This window comes from Oncorhynchus clarkii, chromosome 3 (genome assembly GCF_045791955.1).
Source record: "Oncorhynchus clarkii lewisi isolate Uvic-CL-2024 chromosome 3, UVic_Ocla_1.0, whole genome shotgun sequence".
NCBI lineage: Eukaryota > Metazoa > Chordata > Actinopteri > Salmoniformes > Salmonidae > Oncorhynchus > Oncorhynchus clarkii.
In genome coordinates this window covers 15,596,841-15,621,596 of record NC_092149.1, presented here as the reverse complement: position 1 = coordinate 15,621,596, position 24,756 = coordinate 15,596,841, and the positions used below count along the sequence as shown (strand labels likewise).

The 24,756-nt window shown below is 46.7% G+C and overlaps 2 protein-coding genes across 16 annotated transcripts; one reads left to right on the top strand and one right to left on the bottom strand.

The window, feature by feature from the left end:
* LOC139389171 (epsin-1-like) lies at positions 1-19,043 on the top strand. 6 transcript variants are annotated; one of them, XM_071135771.1, is made up of 12 exons: positions 14-456; positions 3,892-3,994; positions 6,880-7,038; positions 12,502-12,630; positions 12,983-13,103; positions 13,361-13,521; positions 13,795-13,866; positions 14,969-15,052; positions 15,627-15,921; positions 16,474-16,632; positions 16,853-17,086; positions 17,194-19,043. In XM_071135771.1, the coding sequence occupies exons 2-12, from the start codon at positions 3,926-3,928 to the stop codon at positions 17,649-17,651; spliced, it is 1,941 nt and encodes a 646-aa protein (XP_070991872.1). In that variant the 5' UTR covers positions 14-456; positions 3,892-3,925; the 3' UTR covers positions 17,652-19,043. The 6 variants fall into 6 exon arrangements, with proteins under 6 accessions (XP_070991876.1, XP_070991872.1, XP_070991874.1 ...); XM_071135773.1 differs by having other exon boundaries at positions 27-64; XM_071135772.1 differs by having other exon boundaries at positions 32-303.
* A 73-nt stretch (positions 19,044-19,116) lies between these two features.
* Positions 19,117-23,628, bottom strand: LOC139389080 (forkhead box J2). Of its 10 annotated transcripts, none has more exons than XM_071135769.1 (10): positions 23,359-23,622; positions 22,718-23,121; positions 22,535-22,609; positions 22,099-22,289; positions 21,813-21,933; positions 21,144-21,720; positions 20,895-21,035; positions 20,645-20,746; positions 20,160-20,510; positions 19,117-19,648 (listed from the first exon to the last, which is right to left on the bottom strand). In XM_071135769.1, the coding sequence occupies exons 2-10, from the start codon at positions 23,039-23,041 to the stop codon at positions 19,545-19,547; spliced, it is 1,986 nt and encodes a 661-aa protein (XP_070991870.1). In that variant the 5' UTR covers positions 23,042-23,121; positions 23,359-23,622; the 3' UTR covers positions 19,117-19,544. The 10 variants fall into 10 exon arrangements, 7 of the variants coding, with proteins under 7 accessions (XP_070991870.1, XP_070991871.1, XP_070991869.1 ...); XM_071135770.1 differs by having other exon boundaries at positions 22,718-23,118; positions 23,359-23,618; XR_011629391.1 differs by lacking the exon at positions 21,813-21,933 and having other exon boundaries at positions 21,144-21,203; positions 22,170-22,289; positions 23,359-23,628.
* Positions 23,629-24,756: the final 1,128 nt, after the last annotated feature.

Genomic DNA, 24,756 nt, shown 5'->3' with positions numbered 1-24,756 from the left:
TCCTGTATTCCGGAACGGAACCGGAAGTTCCGCCATCTCCTTGTATCATTCGAGCTACAACAGGGTCAGTATAGACTTAATTTAGATGTTAAGTATGGTATATTGTCAACAGTTATTAAATATTATAAGTAATATTGACGCAGTAAACGTTCCATAACCATCGGTTTTATGTTAAGGATGGTGGTGTCACTCGATCAGATCATAAATACCACTCCTATTCTGTTGCCACTTGAACTGCTAGCAACAGGGTTCAACGTTATCTCATCTGTTTTATGCCGTTGGCTACTTCAGCTACCTAGCTAGGTAAATAGCAATGATTCATTCAGTGTCGTGACAGGAATACCTATATTTAGTTAGTCGGGTTTTTCTATCACGCTTTCCCCTTAACCCCCAACACAATTGTAAAACGTTAAAATTGTTCGCAACTGAGAAAGCCAAGGAGAAGGGGAGTTAACGGTAAGTAGCTAACGTTTTCCAGCTGATAGTTGGGGGGTGGTACCAGATAGCTAACGTTAGCCAGCCTATAGCTAGCTAACTAATTAGTTAGTGTTCCCTTTTATCTGGTTTGGATGACCTTCTAAGTTTGCCAACCAAGTTCGTTACACTTCCCATTTTGTTCTTTGAAAGTAGTCGTTTCAAGTATTTCCTGTTGTAATGTTTGCATTAGTGTTGAATTGCTGTGTAGACTGTTGTGAGAGATGATAACTGGTTAGCATGCTAACTGGGTGGGGGTCTCTGGCTCAGGAGGGTGTGTGACTGTCTGATAGCGACTAGCAAGTGGGAACGAGCGTAGTGGCCACAGTGTCTCTGACATTGTCATGATCGTTACACCGCCCTTGTTTTTCTGGCGTTAACACAAATATGGGTTGGTAGCGCCATAACTTTAAGCTTGCTAGCTAATTCAACAGTTTGGTAGTTAGCTTATATTAGACTCAGCCAACTAGCCAAGTTTGTCTGGCTTCAGATAGCTAGTTGCATGTGTATTGCATGTTGGGATTTGATTGCTAATAATGTATCTGCCATTGAATGCACATTGTATGTCTAGTGTCAGTGAAACCAAGGAAGTTCTGATACTTATTCCACTGTAAGCTGTCCTGAATATTTAAATGGCGTTAGCTAAGCTCCTTATCAACAGTAGAACTTGACAGTACAATAACATGGCTACATACAACACCTGGACGTCTCCTGTCCTGTAGCATGTAGCTATGTTATTGTACCGTCAAGTTCAACTGTTGATAAGGAGCTTAGCTAATGCAGTGCTCCACACTATGATGTGTAGGGTTGAGGTCATTGCCATTTTAAATTCAGCACAGGATATGTCTGTTTCAAGGAAATATCACTTTTTTTGAGTATTTCTCAATTCTTGAATTGGAATTTCAGATCTCTTCCTCAATTTACATAGAAGTGGCCTGCACCCTGTTGATGTGTTGAATTGTGAGAGATTTGGGCTAAGCTTGTCCCTTATCTACATTCGGTCTTGGTAGATGCCTTGTATGAACTTTGGAACGTTACTCCAGTAATCTCTAAACTGACTTCAGGAACGGTTATCTCTCTGTGTTATGCAACCTATTAGTACTGTACAACCTGTCGTCTTCCACTCCTTTATTAGTCTGCTTGGCCACACTGCTAGGGTCATTCAGCAGCACTGGAACAATTCTGTCAGAGAAGACAGTTAAATCATATAGGAATATGCTGTACCTACATATTAGATGAGTTTGTTAGTCACATACACAGGCTCGCAGATGTAATTGCAGGGCACAGTGAAATTCTTAAGCTCCGTGCTCCAACAGTCCAGGTCAAAAAGAGAAGTGAATGAAACCCACTAAGATTATTCATGCCACAGCATTGTTAAACACTCCACAGAGTACTAACAGTTCAATGGTGTCAAAATAGTGACACTATTCAAGCCTGCATGCCATGCTCATCTGACAGCATTGTGTCAGATAGTGAAAATGAATCAAAGTAAAGTAGGGGCCTGGGAGTTTTTCATAGATGTCAACCATGCCTGTCCTGGAACTGTATGTGTGGACAAGAACATCAAGTCTGCTGCACCCCTGCCCAAAACACTGTGCCTAATTCCAATTAAACCCTGCCTGGCTTATGTTGTGTTTGTAACAGGTGTGTGTGTGTGTGTGTGTGCTGCCTTTCTCTCTCTGTTGACATAAAGGAGCACTATGTCCACTAAAATTGATTGCTGGTTTCATTTCTCTTTCACGCAATGTTTGCCTATTCATCTTGTCTCTTGATGTCTCTCTCTGATGTCTCTCTCGATCTCTCTCTCCCTCTCTCTTGATGTGTCTCTCTCGAGCTTTCTCTATCTCCCTCTCGATGTCTCTCTCGATGTCTCTCTCGATGTCTCTCTCGATGTCTCTCTCGATGTCTCTCTCGATGTGTCTCTCTCTCGATGTGTCTCTCTCTTGATGTGTCTCTCTCTTGATGTGTCTCTCTCTTGATGTGTCTCTCTCTTGATGTGTCTCTCTCGATCTCTCACTCTCTCACTCTCTCGATCTCTCCCTCTCTCGATCTCTCCCTCTCTCGATCTCTCCCTCTCGATCTCTCGATCTCTCTCTCCCTCCCTCTCGATGTCCCTGTCTCTCTCTTGATGTGTCTCTCGCTTGATGTGTCTCTCTCTTGATGTCTGTCTCTCTCTTGTCTCTCTCTCGATGTCTCTCTCTCTTGATGTGTCTCTCTCTTGATGTCTGTCTCTCTCTTGATGTCTCTCTCTCTCTCGATGTCTCTCTCTCTTGATGTCTCTCTCTCTTGATGTCTGTCTCTCTCTTGATGTCTGTCTCTCTCTTCGATGTCTGTCTCTCTCTTGTCTCTCTCTCTTGATGTCTGTCTCTCTCTTGTCTCTCTCTCGATGTCTCTCTCTCTTGATGTGTCTCTCTCTTGATGTCTCTCTCTCTCTCGATGTCTCTCTCTCTTGATGTGTCTCTCTCTTGATGTGTCTCTCTCTTGATGTGTCTCTCTCTTGATGTGTCTCTCTCTTGATGTGTCTCTCTCGATCTCTCACTCTCTCACTCTCTCGATCTCTCCCTCTCTCGATCTCTCCCTCTCTCGATCTCTCCCTCTCGATCTCTCGATCTCTCTCTCCCTCCCTCTCGATGTCCCTGTCTCTCTCTTGATGTGTCTCTCGCTTGATGTGTCTCTCTCTTGATGTCTGTCTCTCTCTTGTCTCTCTCTTGATGTCTCTCTCTCTTGATGTCTCTCTCTCTTGATGTCTGTCTCTCTCTTGATGTCTGTCTCTCTCTTGATGTCTCTCTCTCTCTCGATGTCTCTCTCTCTTGATGTGTCTCTCTCTTGATGTCTGTCTCTCTCTTGATGTCTCTCTCTCTTGATGTCTCTCTCTCTTGATGTCTCTCTCTCTTGATGTCTCTCTCTCTTGATGTCTCTCTCTCTTGATGTCTCTCTCTCTTGATGTCTCTCTCTTGATGTCTGTCTCTCTTGATGTCTGTCTCTCTCTTGATGTCTCTCTCTCTCTCGATGTCTCTCTCTCTCTTGATGTGTCTCTCTCTTGATGTCTGTCTCTCTCTTGATGTCTCTCTCTCTTGATGTCTCTCTCTCTTGATGTCTCTCTCTCTTGATGTCTCTCTCTTGATGTCTCTCTCTCTCTTGATGTCTCTCTCTCTCTTGATGTCTCTCTCTCTCTTGATGTCTCTCTCTCTCTTGATGTCTCTCTCTCTTGATGTCTCTCTCTCTTGATGTCTGTCTCTCTCTTGATGTCTCTCTCTCTGTTGCTGCTTTTCTTTTTGTCTACTTGTTTCTTCTCCTCAGAGTTTGGCTCCTCTCCTCTCTCTCTGTATTAACTCACTGTACACTTTGCCCTGGCTGCTATTTGTTTTGTGTTGTATTAACTGTTTTACAACCCCTCTCTTTCTCTGTGTGGGGCAGATTGTCCGTGGAAACCGACAGCCAGACGGTTGCCATGTCGACCTCATCGCTACGGCGACAAGTGAAGAACATTGTCCACAACTTCTCGGAGGCAGAGATCAAGGTTCGCTCGTCCTCTTCCCTATTTTCTCTCTTCCTCTCTGACCACTTTTCCACCCACACCTCACACCTCTATTTTTTTATTCTTCTGTTACCCATTGTCCTCTTCCTCCTATCCTCACCACTTCGTTCAAGGCCATCTCACCTCACTCTTCCCCGCCTCTGCTTCCTCCCTCTCCAACTCTTTCTTCCTCTCCTCCCTTATTTCTGTCTTAACTACTCTTAACTATTGGTACTTACCAAAGAATACATTCCACTGTGTACTCCCTGTATCTCCACCTCTCGCTATCTGGGTTAATGTAATCATGTTATCCATTCATCATGATGGTTCTGTCCAGCCTGTTTACCATCACATCATCTCCACACCCCAGAGAGTAGGAGAGATGATCAGTTAAGGTGACCTACGATCACGGCTGTGGACTTATCAGGGGTTCATTTGATTAAAGTACTTTGCATAATTGTTTTGTCTGTTTTTACATGTTTAGTCGGGAGCTTTGTATCGTAATATATTTTGTTGGCTTGAGCTTGCCAAGGGAATGAATAGTCTGTTGTCTTGATATAAACTACCAGTTGATTAATCAATTCATTGATCAATAAATCACACCTTAGATTGTTCAATGTTGAGTGCTTTTGGGGCGTCAGGTAGCCTAGTGGTTAGAGCGTTGGGCTAGTAACCGAAAGGTTGCTCGATCGAATTACCGAGCTGACAAGGTAAAAATCTGTCCTTCTACCCCTGAACAGTTAACCCACTGTTCCCCTGTAGACCGTCATTGTAAATAAGAATTTGTTCTTAACTGACTTGCCTAATTATTTTTAAAAAACGTCCCTGGTCCCCCCCCCCTGTCCCTGGTCTCTCTCTCTCCCCCCCTGTCCCTGGTCTCTCTCTCTCCCCCCCTGTCCCTGGTCTCTCTCTCCCCCCCTGTCCCTGGTCTCTCTCTCCCCCCCTGTCCCTGGTCTCTCTCTCCCCCCCTGTCCCTGGTCTCTCTCTCCCCCCCTGTCCCTGGTCTCTCTCTCCCCCCCTGTCCCTGGTCTCTCTCTCTCCCCCCCTGTCCCTGGTCTCTCTCTCTCCCCCCCTGTCCCTGGTCTCTCTCTCTCCCCCCCTGTCCCTGGTCTCTCTCTCCCCCCCTGTCCCTGGTCTCTCTCTCCCCCCCTGTCCCTGGTCTCTCTCTACCCCCCTGTCCCTGGTCTCTCTCTCCCCCCTGTCCCTGGTCTCTCTCTACCCCCCTGTCCCTGGTCTCTCTTCTACCCCCCTGTCCCTGGTCTCTCTTCTACCCCCCTGTCCCTGGTCTCTCTTCTACCCCCCTGTCCCTGGTCTCTCTCTCCCCCCCTGTCCCTGGTCTCTCTCTACCCCCCTGTCCCTGGTCTCTCTCTACCCCCCTGTCCCTGGTCTCTCTTCTACCCCCCTGTCCCTGGTCTCTCTTCTACCCCCCTGTCCCTGGTCTCTCTTCTACCCCCCTGTCCCTGGTCTCTCTTCTCCCCCCTGTCCCTGGTCTCTCTTCTCCCCCCTGTCCCTGGTCTCTCTTCTCCCCCCTGTCCCTGGTCTCTCTTCTCTCCCCCTGTCCCTGGTCTCTCTTCTCCCCCCCCCGTCCCTGGTCTCTCTTCTCCCCCCCGTCCCTGGTCTCTCTTCCCCCCCCCCCCCCGTCCCTGGTCTCTCTTCTCCCCCCCCCCCCGTCCCTGGTCTCTCTTCTCCCCCCCCCCCGTCCCTGGTCTCTCTCTCCCCCCCGTCCCTGGTCTCTCTTCTCCCCCCCCCGTCCCTGGTCTCTCTTCTCCCCCCCCCGTCCCTGGTCTCTCTTCTCCCCCCCGTCCCTGGTCTCTCTTCTCCCCCCCCCCCCCCCCCCGTCCCTGGTCTCTCTTCTCCCCCCCCCGTCCCTGGTCTCTCTTCTCCCCCCCCCCGTCCCTGGTCTCTCTTCTCCCCCCTCCCGTCCCTGGTCTCTCTTCTCCCCCCCGTCCCTGGTCTCTCTTCTCCCCCCCGTCCCTGGTCTCTCTCCCCCCCCCCCCCGTCCCTGGTCTCTCTTCTCCCCCCCCGTCCCTGGTCTCTCTTCTCCCCCCCGTCCCTGGTCTCTCTCTCTCTCCCCCCCTGTCCCTGGTCTCTCTCTCTCTCTCCCCCCGTCCCTGGTATGTCTCTCTCTCTCCCCCCGTCCCTGGTATGTCTCTCTCTCTCCCCCCCGTCCCTGGTATGTCTCTCTCTCTCACCCCCGTCCCTGGTATGTCTCTCTCTCTCTCTCACCCCCATCCCTGGTATGTCTCTCTCTCTCTCACCCCCGTCCCTGGTATGTCTCTCTCTCTCTCACCCCCGCCCCTGGTCTCTCTCTCACCCCCGCCCCTGGTCTCTCTCTCACCCCCGTCCCTGGTCTCTCTCTCACCCCCGTCCCTGGTCTCTCTCTCCCCCCCGTCCCTGGTCTCTCTCTCCCCCCCGTCCCTGGTCTCTCTCTCCCCCCCGTCCCTGGTCTCTCTCTCCCCCCCGTCCCTGGTCTCTCTCTCCCCCCCGTCCCTGGTCTCTCTCTCCCCCCGTCCCTGGTCTCTCTCTCCCCCCCGTCCCTGGTCTCTCTCTCCCCCCCGTCCCTGGTCTCTCTCTCCCCCCGTCCCTGGTCTCTCTCTCCCCCCCGTCCCTGGTCTCTCTCTCCCCCCCGTCCCTGGTCTCTCTCTCCCCCCCGTCCCTGGTCTCTCTCTCCCCCCCGTCCCTGGTATGTCTCTCTCTCACACCCCTGTCCCTGGTATGTCTCTCTCTCTCACACCCCTGTCCCTGGTATATCTCTCTCTCTCACACCCCTGTCCCTGGTCTCTCTCTCCCCCCCGTCCCTGGTATGTGTCTCTCTCCCCCCGTCCCTGGTATTTCTCTCTCCCCCTCCCCCCCGTCCCTGGTCTCTCTTCTATCCCCCTTGTCTCCAGGTGCGGGAAGCAACGTCCAATGACCCATGGGGCCCCAGCAGCTCTCTGATGTCAGAGATTGCAGACCTGACCTACAACGTAGTGGCCTTCTCTGAGATCATGAGCATGGTGTGGAAACGACTCAACGACCACGGCAAGAACTGGAGACACGTCTACAAGGTGAGTGAGTGAGTGAGATCTGTTCAAGGTTGAGCATAACAATGGGTGACGTAGTCTGTCTGTCTGGTTTGTCTGCTCACTGTTGTATGTGTGGACATAGGAATTAGAATACTAGAATGGACATGACCAAAGATTTGTATAACTAAACCAAGATAGACCACAGCCTGTCATTTCAAATGGGAACAAATTAGTCATAGTGGGCAGAACAAGCAAGGAGGTGGGCAGAGCCAAGCACGGTCTAGCGAGATCGTATTGGCGCGTTCTAGCATGCATTTGCATATTTTCTAGCATGCGGTAACATTTTAGTTTTGGGAAGAGAACTGTATTAAGATAAATTGTTTTATCAATGAGAAAATGTGCAGAATGTCTGCCAAAATCCATCTTTTTCCATCCACTGCCGGCCACTGGGCTTCCTCTCACTACCATATTTGGTAGTGAGTGGAAATGCCAAACAGATGCTTCACATTTATACATCTGGTGAAATATCTGTCTCATTGTTCTATCTGTGACCTAAGGCTTCATATGACAGTATAAAATATCTGTCATTTTGTCCAGTGACTAGGTCAGCCAGTGATAAGATATCGTGCACATTATGCTTGTTAGCTAGCCAGTCAGTTTCAGTGGAATTAATGATTCCATGAATTTTTCAAATTAACTGCCATAGACGCGTTAAAGAGGTAAATGGAACGCAGACTGGGGGATAGAATAAGGACGCCGGATTGGCACACTTTCTTCCAATCTGATCAAACAATGTGGATATTGGTCAAATCCGTCATGGTTGATATATTGTAACATCCCCACAATGTGGTTACTTAAGTCCCATTTGGCTGTTTTCACTGCATTTAGATGTAGTTCCTTTTCAGCTTTAGAAGAAGTTGACAGCTAAATGCTAACTCATATAAACTGGTAGCATAGCTACACTACATGACCAAAAGTACTGGACACCTGCTTGTCGAACATCTCATTCCAAAATCATGGCCATTAATATCAAATAAAATGTTATTTGTCACATACACATGGTTAGCAGATGTTAATGCGAGTGTAGCGAAATGCTACAATGCATTGATATCCAACGAGTAATCTAACCTAACAATTTCACAACAACTACCTTATACACACACAAGTGTAAAGTCCACAATCATCTTCTTTGTTTAGTTGATGTTGAGTGTGAGGTTATTCCACACCAATCTCGACAAACCATTTCTGTATGAACCTCGCTTTGTGCAAGGGGGCATTGTCATGGTGAAATGGGACAGGGCCTTCCCAAACTGTTGCCACGAAGTTGGAAACACAGAATTGTCTAGAATGTCATTGTATGCTGTAGTGTTAAGATTTCCCTTCACTGGAACTAATTGCCGAACCATGAAAAACAGCCCTGGATCATTATTCCATCCCCAACAAACTTGACAGTTGGCACTATGCATTGGGGCAGGTAGCGTTCTCCTGGCATCTTCCCAAACCCAGATTCGTCTGTCGGACTGCCAGATGGTGAAGCGTGATTCATCACTCCAGAGAAGACGTTTCCACTGCTCCAGAGTCCAATGGCGGTGAGCTTTACACCACTCCAACCGATGCTTGGCATTGTGCATGGTGATCTTAGGCTTGTGTGCGGCTGCTCTGCCTTGGAAATCCATTTCATCAAGCTCCCGATAAACAGTTATTGTGCAGACGATGCTTCCAGAGGCATTTTGGAACTCTGTAGTGAGTGTTGCAACTGAGGACAGACTTTTTTTTTTTTTTCACACTACACGCTTCAGCACTCGGGGGTCCCGTTCTGTATGCTTGTGTGGCCAACCACTTCATGGCTGAGCCGTTGTTGCCCCTAGACGTTTCCACTTCACAATAACAGCACTTAGAGTTGGCTGGGGCAGCTCTAGCAGATCCTCCACCAAATTTCACAGTGGGTGCGAGACCTGGAGAGGCCTACAAGCCAGTGTCTCGCACCCACTGTGAAATTTGATGCAGGATCAGTGACGATCTGGGGGTGCTTCAGCAAGGCTTGAATCGGGCAGATTTGTCTTTGTGAAGGATGGATGAATCAAGCCACGTACAAGGTTGTCCTGGAAGAAAACTTGCTTCTTTCTGCTCTGACAATGTTCCCCAACTCTGAGGATTGGTTTTTCCAGCAGGACAATGCTCCATGCCATACAGCCAGGTCAATCAAGGTGTGGATGGAGGACCACCAGATCAAGACCCTGTCATGGCCAGCCCAATCTCCAGACCTGAACCCCATTGAAAACCTCTGGAATGTGATCAAGAGGAAGATGGATGGCCACAAGCCATCAAACAAAGACGAGCTGCTTGAATTTTTGCACCAGGAGTGGCATAATGTCACCCAACATCAATGTGAAAGTCTGGTGGCTAGCATGCCAAGACTCATGAAAGCTGTGATTGAAAATCAGGGTTATTCCTCTAAATATTGATATCTGAACTCTTCCTAAGTTAAAACATTAGTATTGTGTTGTTTAAAAATGAATATGAACTTGTTTTCTTTGCATTACTCGAGGTCTGACAACAGTGCATCTTTTGTTATTTTGACCAGTTGTCATTTTCTGCAAATAAATGCTCTAAATGACAATATTTTTATTTGGAATTTGGGAGAAATGTTGTCAGTAGTTTATTGAATAAAACAAAAATGTTCATTTTACCCAAACACATACCTATAAATAGTAAAACCAGAGAAACTGATCATTTTGCAGTGGTCTCTTCATTTTTTCCAGATATATACAGTGGGGCAAAAAAGTGTTTAGTCAGCCACCAATTGTGCAAGTTCTCCCACTTAAAAAGATGAGAGAGGCCTGTAATTTTAATCATAGGTACACTTCAACTATGACAGACAAAATGAGAATAAAAAAAATTCAGAAAATCACATTGTAGGATTTTTTTATGAATTTATTTGCAAATTATGGTGGAAAATAAGTATTTGGTCACCTACAAACAAGCAAGATTTCTGGCTCTCACAGACCTGTAACTTCTTCTTTAAGAGGCTCATCTGTCCTCCACTCGTTACCTGTATTAATGGCCCCTGTTTGAACTTGTTATCAGTATAAAAGACACCTGTCCACAACCTCAAACAGTCACACTCCAAACTCCACTATGGCCAAGACCAAAGAGCTGTCAAAGGACACCAGAAACCAAATTGTAGACCTGCACCAGGCTGGGAAGACTGAATCCGCAATAGGTAGGCAGCTTGGTTTGAAGAAATCAACTGTGGGAGCAATTATTAGGAAATGGAATACATACAAGACCACTGATAATCTCCCTCGATCTGGGGCTCCACGCAAGATCTGACCCCGTGGGGTCAAAATGATCACAAGAACGGTGAGCAAAAATCCCAGAACCACACCTAGTGAATGAGCTGCAGAGAGCTGGGACCAAAGTAACAAAGCCTACCATCAGTAACACACTACGCCGCGAGGGACTCAAATCCTGCAGTGCCAGACGTGTCCCCCTGCTTAAGCCAGTAGATTTCCAGGCCCGTTTGAAGTTTGCTAGAGAGCATTTGGATAATCCAGAAGAAGATTGGGAGAATATCATATGGTCAGATGAAACCAAAATAGAACTTTTTGGTAAAAACTCAACTCGTCGTGTTTGGAGGACAAAGAATGCTGAGTTGCATCCAAAGAACACCATACCTACTGTGAAGCATGGGGGTGGAAACATCATGCTTTTGGGCTGTTTTCTGCAAAGGGACCAGGACGACTGATCCGTGTAACGGAAAGAATGAATGGGGCCATGTATCGTGAGATTTTGAGTAAAAACCTCCTTCCATCAGCAAGGGCATTGAAGATAAAACGTGGCTGGGTCTTTCAGCATGACAATGATCCCAAACACACCGCCCGGGCAACGAAGGAGTGGCTTCGTAAGAAGCATTTCAAGGCCCTGGAGTGGCCTAGCCAGTCTCCAGATCTCAACCCCATAGAAAATCTTTGGAGGGAGTTGAAAGTCCGTGTTGCCCAGCAACAGCCCCAAAACATCACTGCTCTAGAGGAGATCTGCATGGGCCAAAATACCAGCAACAGTGTGTGAAAACCTTGTGAAGACTTACAGAAAACGTTTGACCTCTGTTATTGCCAACAAAGGGTATATAACAAAGTATTGAGAAACTTTTGTTATTGACCAAATACTTATTTTCCACCATAATTTGCAAATAAATTCATAAAAAATCCTACAGTGTGATTTTCTGGATTTTTTTTCTTCTCATTTTGTCTGTCATAGTTGATGAAAATTACAGGCCTCTCTCATCTTTTTAAGTGGGAGAACTTGCACAATTGGTGGCTGACTAAATACTTTTTTGCCCCACTGTATATATCTGGAAAAAATGAAGAGACCACTGCAAAATGATCAGTTTCTCTGGTTTTACTATTTATAGGTATGTGTTTGGGTAAAATGAACATTTTTGTTTTATTCAATAAACTACTGACAACATTTCTCCCAAATTCCAAATAAAAATATTGTCATTTAGAGCATTTATTTGCAGAAAATGACAACTGGTCAAAATAACAAAAGATGCACTGTTGTCAGACCTCGAGTAATGCAAAGAAAACAAGTTCATATTCATTTTTAAACAACACAATACTAATGTTTTAACTTAGGAAGAGTTCAGATATCAATATTTAGAGGAATAACCCTGATTTTCAATCACAGCTTTCATGAGTCTTGGCATGCTAGCCACCAGACTTTCACATTGATGTTGGGTGACTTGCACAATTGGTGGCTGACTAATTACTTTTTTGCCCCACTGTAGGTGTATAGAGGCCCATTATCAGCAACCATCACTCCCGTGTTCCAATGGCACGTTGTGTTAGCTAATCCAGGTTTATCATTTTAAAAGGCTAATTGATCATTAGAAAACCCTTTTGCAATTGTTAGCACAGCTGAAAACTGTTGTTTCTGATTAAAGAAGCAATAAAACTGGCCTTCTTTAGACTAGTTGAGTATCTGGAGCATCAGCATTTGTGGGTTTGATTACAGGCTCAAAATGACCAGAAACAAAGACCTTTCTTCTGAAACTCATCAGTCTATTCTTGTTCTGAGAAAACAAGGCTATTTCATTTGAGAAATTGCCAAGAAACTGAAGATCTCGTACAACGCTGTGTACTGCTCCCTTCACAGAACAGCGCAAACTGTCTTGGTGATGATGACATGAACCTGTATTGGGGTTAGTATCCATACAAGCATTATACACTGATTTTTACCTCAACATAGTGTGAAATGCACATAAACAATAGCCTAAATGTAGGCTAATTCTGCTGTGGGGAAATGAGGAGATTCGGGATATTCCTTCACTGCACTTTCCTGTACTCTTCCTTGGCAATTCCATTGTTTTGGTCGAGTTCGATTGACCTCTTTACCACATCTATGGCTGCTATTCTCGTCCTGTTCTGGAACTTTGAGGGTTTATGACATAGCATCTCCAGTAATTTAATATCTCTGGTTTCTACTGTACTGTGTGTTCTCCAGGCTATGACTCTCATGGAGTACCTCATAAAGACGGGTTCAGAGCGCGTGGCTCAGCAGTGCAGAGAGAACATCTACGCTGTCCAGACTCTCAAGGACTTCCAGTTCATCGACAGAGACGGCAAGGACCAGGTACGACACGCTCGCACGCACATGCACACACACTGTACACACATTCCCAAACACACACTGGTACTGAATCACTACTCGCCTCTCATTCAAGGACTTTACAATGTTTTACTGTGACCTCTTATACAAACACAGAGTGAAAGCCAACAGTAACATGTTCATGGGCTGGTAATGGCAATATAGCAGGTCACAGGGAAACACTGATGGAAATGGAACGACTGAAACAGGAATGTAGCACTTAGTTTGCAAGCAAATAACTGACATTTATCAACTATTCAGTGACACAGCTGTGTAGTTAGGAAGGTTATGCACTGAGTTGTATGTACTCATGTGCATTCAACTGCGTGTGTGTCAGGGGGTGAATGTGCGGGAGAAGGCCAAACAGCTGGTAACACTGCTGAAGGACGAGGAGAGACTACGAGAGGAGAGGGTCCATGCCCTCAAGACCAAAGAGAAAATGGCACAGACCACCAGTGGTGAGAGACAACTACATTACCCAGCCTGCACCAGCTACCAGGGGATCTGAAACAGATTGAGGAGAAAAGCAAACCATAGACAGAAATGTAGTTTTAAATTGTCTGCTGTGATGCAGAGCTTCCCTGATCCTGGAAAGATGCATGTGGTGTTTGCAGGCTTTTGTTCCTGCCCAGCTCTAACTATGCCCAGATGCAAACTATAACATTTTCTTTCCCCTCCTTTCCCTGTTCTCCGTTCCCCTCATCCTGTCCCCCAGCTTCTTCGGCCCCCTCAGCTCCAGGTCTGGGGGGTGGAGCGCTGTCTCAGGGCTCTCACTCTGGAGGGGCGGACCCAGAGCAGGCGTGGCCACAGAGCTCCGGGGAGGAGGACCTGCAGCTGCAGCTGGCCCTGGCCATGAGCAAGGAGGAGGCGGAACAGGTATACAGTACAGCCAGCCTGGAGCTGGTGGAGGGTAGGCAGAGCCCCCGCTGGCCAACCACACTGTTAACCTGAGGTCCAAAGGCTTGATAAACGGGTTGATTTGTATAGGATATATGCACTGTACACCCTACAACCACTATACATAGAACACATGTATATGGTGACACTTAACTACAGTCCATAACAGAAGTATCCGGGCATAGCAAGGTTAACCCAGGACAATGTGTGTTTCCATTCACTCACCTTTACCCTCTGACCCCTGACCCCCAGACTACTGTGGCCCCTCTGGAGGACGCAGAGCTCCGCTATGCACTCACACTCAGCAAGGAAGTACAAGAACAGGTCAGGGGGCAAAGGTCACCTGACCGGCCGATCATCATCTACCTACCTACCTACCTACCTTTCTGTCTACCCAGCCGGCGGTCACTCCATCGAGTCTTAATCCCAATCAAAATGAATGATATTTATAGGAATGATCTGTTTCATTAATTCCAAACATACACATGTCAATGGGTTAATAATATAAGAGGGTAAGAAGGAAATAAGTAGTTTTAAAAATAACTGCCCTATGATTTAATCAGTGTAAAATGATGCATGGCAAAGACTTCATAATTTGAATGACTCAATTGAACCCTTTCTGAATGAGTGATTACTCCCTTTTTTTCTTCCATTGCAAATGACTCTGTTCTGAACGCATGCTTCAAACTACACACACAATGACACACTCAATTAAAGGCATCTTCCAGTGCCCGCACTCTGCAAGTTGGAGGGCAGTATTCAATCAACACCGGTATTCAGAAGTTTAGAGGCTAAGGCAAAACAACACTCTACCTTTATCATAAAGACAAACTGGGTAAAAACAACCCATGTTATTTTGTCTCACACAGTTCTTAAGTATAGATAAAGCCTCAATGTAATTCTATGACCCTGACTTCGTTCTAGAATGTCAACTTCCTTGTAGAAGCACAAGAAGAGGACTTGTTTTGTCTGCCCATTAATATTTCTGGATACAGGCAGTGGTTGAATAGAGAGCCCTGGCAGATAGTCCATGTCCACTATGGCTGGGACCCTGATCAGTTTCTTCAGAAGGTGAAAGAAGAGGAAGCTGCCCATAGCGGCTGGTCTAGAATCAGTTTTTGATTTCCTCAAGGAAGGGAGAATGTTTTCCAACTTCCTAAGTTGGGTTGAGGGGAGCTGATCTGAGAGCAGCCACTAAAGGCAGCATCTCTCCTGAAGCTTTGCATCATGGTCAGATAGTGCTTCCTGGGGGAGTGAAATTAAGTTGCTCCCTAGACACTGATCTAATGTCAGTTTAGCATTTTCTCCCCAAATGGCTTTGGCTACAATTTGGAGGTAGTAAGCTGATCCTAGATCTGTGCCTATGGGCTGGCCTGCCCGAGCGCTTGTCGCAGGTGATGACACCACAGTTGTATGTGATTGGCAGGAGGAGAGGCTGCGCAGGGGGGACGACCTGAGACTGCAGATGGCCATCGAGGAGAGCAGGATGGAGAAGGCCAAGCCAGAGGAGGTGTGTTTGGTGACGTGTGTGTACGCCAGCCATAGGGGAGGGATGGATGGGGGCTACACACACTCTTTAGACAATACCACTCAGTTCCTCTTTCTCTCTCCTGGTGTTACCTGCTGTAGTTGTGTCTCTCACCTGTGCATTCTGTGATTGGAGAGAACTGAAAGCTAAGGTAGTGTAGGCCGACTCCAGAAGTGTTTCTGAACCCTATCAGGTAACTGACTGTAAGCTATGATATTTCCTACAGGAACCTTTTAGAATTAAAGTTGTGCTTAAGAACAGAGAGTTTGCCAATTATCTGACTGACATCAACAGGTTGAGAAACAAGAAACACCCCTCGCTCTCTCCCGTCCCGGTACTAGTTGATCTATCCCTTTTTTCATCCTCTGCTTTTATCAAGGCAACTGTGTGTTGCCTGTGTGTCAACATTTGTTTAGTGTGTATGTTAACTGACTGTATGCTCTGATTTTCATGTTGTGTGTATGAGAGACGGACTACTCTAGCCTTGAGCTCATTGACTCTTGGTGTCTGTTCAACATCAGTGTGTCGTTATAACCTGGGTATTATCCTCTCCCAGAGTGCGTTAATGGAGCTGAGTGCTGTGGACCCCTGGGGGGCTCCTGCTGCTGCCTCTGGGGGCTCTGCCGGCCCCTCACCCCCTCCCACAGTCCCCCTCCCAGCCCCCTCTGCCTCTGGCCCCTGGGGCCTGACCCCTGCAGACCCTTGGGGAGCCTCGTCGCCTGCCTCACCCCCCAGCGTAGACCCGTGGGCTAGTGGAGGGACGGCCCCCCCAACGATAGCCCCCCCGCCAGACCCCTGGGGAGAGACAGCCTCCTCAAGAGTCAACTCAGTTGACCCCTGGGGACCCTCAGGTTAGTGACCTCTGACCTTTACTCCCCTGGCCTCGTCTACACCTGTTACCCTCATTCCGTCTCCTTGTCCCACACCCCTACTTCCACACACTGGACATCAATACATTTGGTCTATTTTCCCAATACTCTTCAAATGGCCAGCATGTTTAGATCATTTGGAATGTGACCCTCCATATCTCAGTCAGGGGTATCTCTGGTTTCAATAAAAGATCTCTGTCCGTTCTTACCTCCTTTCAAGTAAAAATACTGTCTTTCCAGCTCTTCAATAGAAGTACAGATAAATGAGAGAAATTGGGGAAAGAAAGCCAAATTGGACTATTGGGATCCAGCCCAGCTCCTTGTTCCCTGTATATTGTATGATGTTGTGCAGGGTTGTATTCCATTCCTGTTCAGTTCAAGCGATGAACAATCCTCATTGAAATTAAATTCCACTTTTGAAATCTTAGATGGGAATTCCAATTCATCTTTTGAATTGACTGACTTGAAATGGTATTGACCCCGACCCTGGTGTTGTATGTGAGCCAAACCCCTGCCTGTCTCCCTCCCCCATAGCTGTGACCCCCCCCAGTGTCGACCCCTGGGGCCCCTCTGTGCCCCTCTCCACCACCTCCTCTTTTGGGGGGCCAATAGACCCCTGGGCTGGGGACGGGGTTGACCCCATCATCACCTCTGACCCATGGAGCGACTCCGCCAAACACACTAATGGCACAGGTACATCCACACACACACTGACACATAATGGCAAGGACATGTGGATGAGATGCTCATTGAGCACCCCCCCCCCCCCCCCCATTCACCCACAAACACAGTTGTCTTGCATTCCATCCTCCCTCAGTAATACTGGTATAATGCTGTGGTGTCTAATCTGGTTAGTCACTATAAATACAGTACTCCATGTTCACCTTCACTCTCTCTGTCTCTCGGTCTGTAGGACACCCAGAACTGCGAGGTCAGTTAACGGGCGATAGTGCGGGTTCTCCGGTGCCCTTTGACCTCACATCTCTGTGCTCTTCACTTCCTGTCCGTAAGACCCCCGAGTCGTTCCTGGGGCCCAACGCATCTCTGGTGGACCTGGACTCACTGGTGTCTTCTAAACCCAAACCTAAACAACCTCCTCCTCCATCAATCTCCTCCTCAACACACAACCCCTTCCTCCAGACTACAGGTACTGATAACACACACATAAGCACATAAATACACACACACATTTTTAAGCACTTTGTGTTTGTAATAAATTAAAGTACATTGATTGAAGTATTCTCTCCTCTCCAGCCTCGTCTTCAGCCCCTTGCATGGCAGTCACCCCGGGCAGCACAATCTCCAGCAGGGGGGTTTCCCCGACGCCACCCCCCACCTCCAACCCGTTTGGCGCGGCCGCCCCCATGTCCTCCATCTCCCCACAGCCCTCCACACTGGGCCTCAGCAGCCTCCGCACCAGCCCTGTACCACCCAACCCCATGGCATACCCTGGCATGGGCTTGGGGCCTATGGGTATGGGAGCACCAGGCCTGGGGATGGGTATGATGCAGAGCCCCATGGGAATGTCCCCCTACGGCGGGCTCTCGCCCATGGGTCCTCCTGGGTCTTCTCACTTCATGGGGCCCGGAGGGACCCTGCCCCCACAGCTGAATTTTGGGGGGCCTACGGGGGCAGCTGGAGTGATGGGAGCTGGGGGAGCAGTGGGAGGGGCCGGAGTGACGGGCGCCAGCACCAATCCCTTTCTTCTTTGAGGGCGTTTCGGCACTCCCCCTTCCTCTTCAACGCCCAATCCAGGCCCTGCCCCACCCCCTAGCTCATCTACTGCCCCCCCTTTCCCCCCCAGAGCGATCCTCCTTCAACACAAACAATTTATGTTTCCAATAAGAAACGTGTGTACATCTCTATATTTAAAGAAAATCTGAATTTGTTATTTTCTTTCAGAAGCATTTACATGTATTTTTCTCCTAGCTCAGATGAATTTCAACAACAAATATTTTGGTTCCTTTCATTTTAGTGGGATGTAGCGGGAGGGAAATAGACGTTTATTTATTTTTATTTCGTTTTAATGCGTTTTGCTCTCTTTCAGTCCTTTCTGAAATAAAGGTGGGTGTTTGAGAGTTAGGCTTCATCAGTTATGTCACACTGATATAATATTGTATTATTGCACTGACAGAGATGGGGAGAGAGAGGGGACATGGCCACTAACAAACTGAAACACAAACAAATTCCTGTACTTGCCTCTTCCTTTCTTTGTCTGAAAAGAGGAGGATTGAAGGAGGATTTGATTAAAAAAAACAACTCCTGAACAAGATTTGGACTGAAAAAGCTGGCATTAACATTTCAGCCACAATATAGTCAAATCATTCAATAGCTGTTCTATTTTTTATTTCATGTCATTTATTTCAATTTTTTACCTCTCCTGGGAATGAATAAACAAGGAGGGAAAATTACGCAATTATGCCATTAAATCAAATGCTTATTTTTTCTTGTCATGGAAATCAAAAGAGGGCATCTATTGAATTGGTTGAGGAGAGCTGGAATGTGTTTTGTAAATGTGTTGTGTGGAAGAGTGTGTGTGTGTGTCTGTCTGTCTCCATTCATCCTGCGTCCTCGCTTATTTCAGCAAGATACAAATCTATTATTTTTGTTTTTAAAAATTGTCACTTGTATCAATGCTATGTAATGTTGGGATTTCAAATGAGGTATTATAAGGATCACATTTTTCTGCCAATTTTATTTCACAAATGTTTTTTATTAATCAGAAGCATTAGTCTTTCTCACTCTTTCATACAGGATGTCTCGTCTCCAGGTGTCTCGTCTCCAGGTGTCTCAACATGACTGGACCCTCTCCTTTCTGACCCTCGCTCCTACGGGGGGAGAGCTACAGATGCTTCTTTTAAAAAGACAATTCAATGAATGAACGAACTTAAACAACAGGGGACTTGATGACATGCTCCATGCTGTTTCTTTTCATTTAGTTTGATGAATTGATTGTTATTTTATATCAACTAAAAGATCTCTTTTATTGGGTAAGGTCACATTTTGTGTGGTGTTAACTGTGAACATTCACATTTGAGAAGTAAAATAAAAAAATAATAAGACATTTAAGAAATAAAATAAATCCACAAAGGGTATGTTTCTTTCCAATACATTTGTCTGGTGCACTGTGTGTTTGATGTTCCAATGCTGTTGGACAGGGAGAAACTGGGACAAGAATGAATTTTCTAGTATTTTATTAACATATGAAGTCTTCTCTGTCAGTTGGAGGATATATGTATGTCCAGAAGCTTCTGTGAAGACTTCCAGATACAATTGCAGAAAATAAGTAGGAACCAAAAAACATTCAACCCTTTCACTATAGCAATACTGCATTCAATCATAATGTACCAATGACCATCCTCACTGGCAAGAGTAGCGTGTGTGGTAAGGCAGCTGAATATAGGGTGTTGTGTTTGGTATGGGAGGCTCCTCGGAGTAGGAGGAAGTTTCCCCTAGATACTGATCTATGTTCAGTTTTGCATGTTTCCTCCCAGTGGTCCAGGTTTATTTGGGGAGTGTAAGCTGATCCTAGATCTGTGCCGGCAGGCAACACTGATCCAGTAGACTTCCTGAATGGAATCGTGGGGCAAACAGAATCCACTCTGTCAAGCGATCAGAGAGTCCCAGTCAAAGTCATCTTGGATCTCCTCGCTGTTGTTATGGAGATGTTTCATAGGGGGACGGGGTTTAGGTTGAAGTTGGATCCCAGCTGTGTGAGAGAGTGGAGAGAAGACACTATCATAAGCCTCCTTTGTTGACAAGGAAACTACTGCACATACCTCAAACTAATACAAGGAGTACAACTTAAGTTCCTTTCAAGGCAGTTTAATGTTCACTTCCCTATTAACACTTCCTGTTTCCTCATCTCCTTCACTATGTGATGTCATGATGTGACTGGGGTGGACTTTCTACCTTACCAACCCAACCCAGCTCTGTCCCTGTTACATTAGTGGTAATGAGGCCAAGGAAGGCAAGGAAACAGGAAGCAACAAGGAGAGGAAGCCTTTTGATTACATCAGAGTGATACTATATTTGACTAAATAATCCCAACATGTACCATTGAGTGAAGCAAAGCTTTACACTGGTAGAAAATATTACTTGTAAAAAAAAAAGGCTTTGCAATGAAAACACTTGCCAAAACACCACTACTGAGTACTGGAAGATGTAGAGCTAAAATACTGTCAATAGTTTACAAAGGTGTCTTGTGGCTGAGGTCTCACCATTGGTCTGAGGAGCTCCAGGTTGGGTCAGGTGGGGCCTCTGTACACCCTGAGTTTGGGGGTGGAGGGGCCTCCTGGGGGGCAGCCCACTGCTGGAAGGGGGGACCAGAGGGGGGTAGGCTAGGGGAGAGGGGTGGGTTAGGGTGGCCAGGGTGGGGGTGTTGTGAGTAAGGGGTGGGAGGAGCAGAGATTGAGGGGAACCATGGGCCAATGGGGAGTTGTTACCGGAGGACGAGCCAATTAGGCCTTTATGAGTGAAGAAACGGTTCAACGAATCACAGAGCGAAGTGAAGAGCGTCGGCTCCAGCGCCCAATCACAGAGCTCGGCCTGGCGCATGCTCTCCAGTAGATCTGGAGGAGAGAGGGAGGAGGGGAAAAACGAATAGCAGGGAGAAAGAGGAAGATTGTCAATGTGATAACTATTCTTGTCAATAGAAACAATGGGTAGCATTGATCTATAATTATCATGTAGTTTGTTAAGTGACCTGGGTGGCTAGTGAGGTCAATGTTGGCCCAGTCCAGACTGCTGGCGACCCTAAAGCTCTCCTTCAGAGTGTCTGTAGTACTGAACCAGTCTGCTGGCACCACTACAGAGACAAACAGAGAGAGGTGGTATAGGTTGTCAAAGAGTTAGTTACCGTATCATATTCACACAGTGCAGTGACAAACCTACAGGCACAGTTGAATAGGTTTTGGAAGTACTAAGGTGTTCAGGTGTTGAGTTGTTATAATCACCACTGCTGTGAGACAGTCTGTCTGCCTCAGGAGGAGGCCCGGGCGCTACAGAGGGTACAGGGTGAGGGGAAAGAGGGGGGAGGGTTGGGGTGTGCAGTGGGGTACTGTCATTGGTCAACACGAATAATGGACCCACGTCCGCTACAGGGAGAGAGAGCGAGAGAGTTAAACATTCACATACACAGATTCTCTGACAGCATAGACAGATATATATAAAAACAGTCATTTAGAAAGTGAGAGAGAACGTACATTGCGAGGCCACTCTCTCCCTGACGCTTCTGCAGAGGGACTGGAAGGAGGTGTAGAGGTCTGGCAGGTTCAGATCAGAGAAGGAGAAACGGAGAAGGGGATCACAGGAGTGTGACGAGGCGTAGGTGGGGGCAACAGAAAGAGATGGGACAGAAAGAGAGGGAACAGAGAGAACGGGAACAGAAGAAGGGAGAGTTTGAGGGGAGACAGAAGAGGAGACAGTAGAGTGAGGGACAGAAAGAGAGGGGAGAGAGTGAGGAACAGAAAGAGAGGGGAGAGAGTGAGGGACAGAAAGAGAGGGGAGAGAGTGAGGGACAGAAAGAGAGGGGAGAGAATGAGGAACAGAAAGAGAGGGGAGAGAATGAGGAACAGAAAGAGAGGGGAGAGAGTGAGGGACAGAAAGAGAGGGGAGAGAGTGAGGGACAGAAAGAGAGGGGAGAGAGTGAGGGACAGAAAGAGAGGGGAGAGAGTGAGGTATAGAAAGAGAAGGGAGAGTAGCAGAGGCAGTAGATGGGGAGACAGTATCATGGGGGACAGGGAGAGAGGAGACAGGGGACTGGATATAGGGTGGCCGTTGCTGTGGAACCAAGGTGATAGACAACAACAGCTTATTATTTGGTTGTAAAACCCATGATCTTTATCTATTTGTTGGGACTGAACTTACTCTACCTTGCATGGTGGGGGGGATAGTTGTTGACTGAGTTCCTGTGGCGATTCTAAATACCTATAATGGTCTGTCTGTGGAGATGCTAAAGGCCTATAATGGTCTGTCTGTGGAGATGCTAAAGGCCTATGATGGTCTGTCTGTGGAGATGCTAAAGGCCTATAATGGTCTGTCTGTGGAGATGCTAAAGGCCTATAATGGTCTGTCTGTGGCGATGCTAAAGGCATATAATGGTCTGTCTGTGGAGATGCTAAAGGCCTATAATGGTCTGTCTGTGGTGATGCTAAAGGCCTATAATGGTCTGTCTGTGGCGATGCTAAAGGCCTATAATGGTCTGTCTGGGGTGAATGCTGTTTCTCTGCCTGCATCACTGAGACATTGGGGACCTGGATGGACCCCTCCTCCTCTTTCGATGGATACGGACGCTTGGTTCCTCTCAGCGGATTGGGCTCTGAGGAGCCGTCCATCATCCAATAGGAACCCTGGAAACACAAGAGGTGGAGGGTTCTCACAATTTATAAGTATTACTACAAAAGTACCAAAAAGTATGAAACTGTAATATATTCAGTATATTTTGAAATATCAGACTTTTATCTATTTCTAGCCTATGTATTGTATTTCACAGAAAACAGTGGATCACTGAGTGCACTGGCCCCTAATGTTTTCACGTGGCAACATTGTGGCCGTTTGAAACATTCACTGTTTGAATGTTTTTAGAATGACTCACCTTCCCAGGGTCACTTTGGGGTCGAGGAACCTTCCGGAAGCATTTATTGAGGGACAGGTTATGGCGGATGGAGTTCTGGGAGGCAAAATAAGCATGAACATGTATTGCAGTAACACAATCATTTTGGATAATCGACTGGACAGTTTGCACACGGAGAGTTTGGAGTATTTCTGATTACTGCACCTTCCATCCCCTAGCAGATCTGCTGTAGTAGGGGAACATGTCACTGATCCACATGTAGATGTCATTCAAACTCAACTTCCTGCCGGGGGCGGCACCTATCGCCATGGCGATGAGGGTGGCATAGCTGTGAGGGGGCTTGGCTTTGGATCCAGAGGAAGGAAAGGGGACAGGGATGGAAGGAGGAAGATCACTTCTCTCCCTCCCTCTCTCTTTCTTTCTCTCCCCCTCTTCTCCTCCTCTCTCTCTTCCTGATCGCAGTGAGCTGATTCCCAGCTGGGGGAGCCAGTCTATGCTGGTTAGACTGGAGTCCAAGTTAGAAGACATGCTCTCTCTGTCAGGGCTCTGAGGGTTGGAATAAAAGCCTGCACACACTGCAACCCTCCAGGACCAGAAGTGGCCACCTGCTGTAGAATATAACATGTATAAGAACAGTTCTATAGAACAACATTACAGTAAGACTCACCACAGTAATGCAATACTGTCGTCAGCACTGCAGTTTTAGATGGTGTTGTTTACATTTCACATGTTGTGTTTCAATGGAACTATAATACTCATAGAGACTGACTTTGTTATGTGTCTTAGCACTTCAAGTGTTTGTTTACAGGTTTCTGTTTAGCTAGGAGTAAGAGTGATTGACTTACCTCTCCCTCCTTGGTCAATGAAGGCCCCAAGGCCTCAAACACGTACTATTTGATGTTCTCATCAGTTGTGCAGTATACTCAGTGTCAGGTTAGTGTTATTCCTCCCTTTTTCTTTATCTCTCGCTCTCATTCCCAATCGGTTGATCCTCACCGGCTTTCTTATAGTCTTTTCTCTTTTTGAAAGTTTCAGTGTGGAGAAAAAAATGTATAGCAGACTGCTTCCTTTTTCTCTCCCTCTTTCTTCCCCTCCCTTTCAGTCTGCCCCTGAATGAGGTCATCCACTCCTCCCCCTCTGTGACATCACAGATTCTGTTCCTCCTCCTCTGAAGGGTTGTCTACACCCCTTGTCTGCTTGAGGAAATTGCCACAGTTCTAGGATTAGATTACCAGACCTTCATTCCGTGGGGTGTTAAGAGTGAAAATACAAAAGTGACCAAATTTCAGTGTCTATAGGATCATTTATGAACTTTTACCTAGTCCTCTGTCTCATCTCTCCCCTGTGGACTGTAGAAGGTGGAGTGGAAGTGTCAGAGGAAAGCCCTAAATATGGTCAACGACTCCAGCCTCCCAAGTCAGACTGTTCTCTCTGCTACCGTATGGCAAGCAGTACCGATGCACCAAGTCTGAAACCAACAGGACCCTGAACAGCCTCTACCCCAAGCTATGAGACTGCTAAATAGTTAATTAACCAACCTGGAATATCTGCATTGACCCTTTTTGCACTAACTCTTCACTCAGCACATACACTGCTGTTACTGTTTATTATCTATCCCGTTGCCTAGTCACTATATCCCTACCTTTACCTGTAATGTACATATTTACCTCAATTACCTTGTACTCCTGCCCATGGATTCAGTACTGGTACCCTGTGTATATAGTTATTATTACTCATTATGTACCTTTTGTTATTATTGTTCTACTATTTATATTTTCTTTCTCTCTGCATTGTTGGGAAGGGCCCACAAGAAAACATTTCACTGTTAGTCTACACCTGCTGTTTACCAAGCAAGTGACAACGAAAATGTGATTTGGAGTAGGAAAGATGTAAGCCTACCAGCATACACCTGTAGCATGCGCTCTAGCAGATATATCTCTCTGGTCACCCCCAAAACCAATTCTTCCTTTTGCTGCCTCTACTTCCAGTTCTCTGCTGCCAATGACTGGAACAAACTACAAAAATCTCTGAAACTGGAAACACTTATCTCCCTCACTAGCTTTAAGCACCAGCTGTCAGAGCAGCTCACAGATTACTGCACCTGTACATAGCCCATCTATATTTTAGCCCAAACAACTACCTCTTCCCCGACTGTATTTATTTATTTTGCTCCTTTGCACCCCATTATTTCTATCTCTACTTTGCACATTCTTCCACTGCAAATCTACCATTTCAGTGTTTTA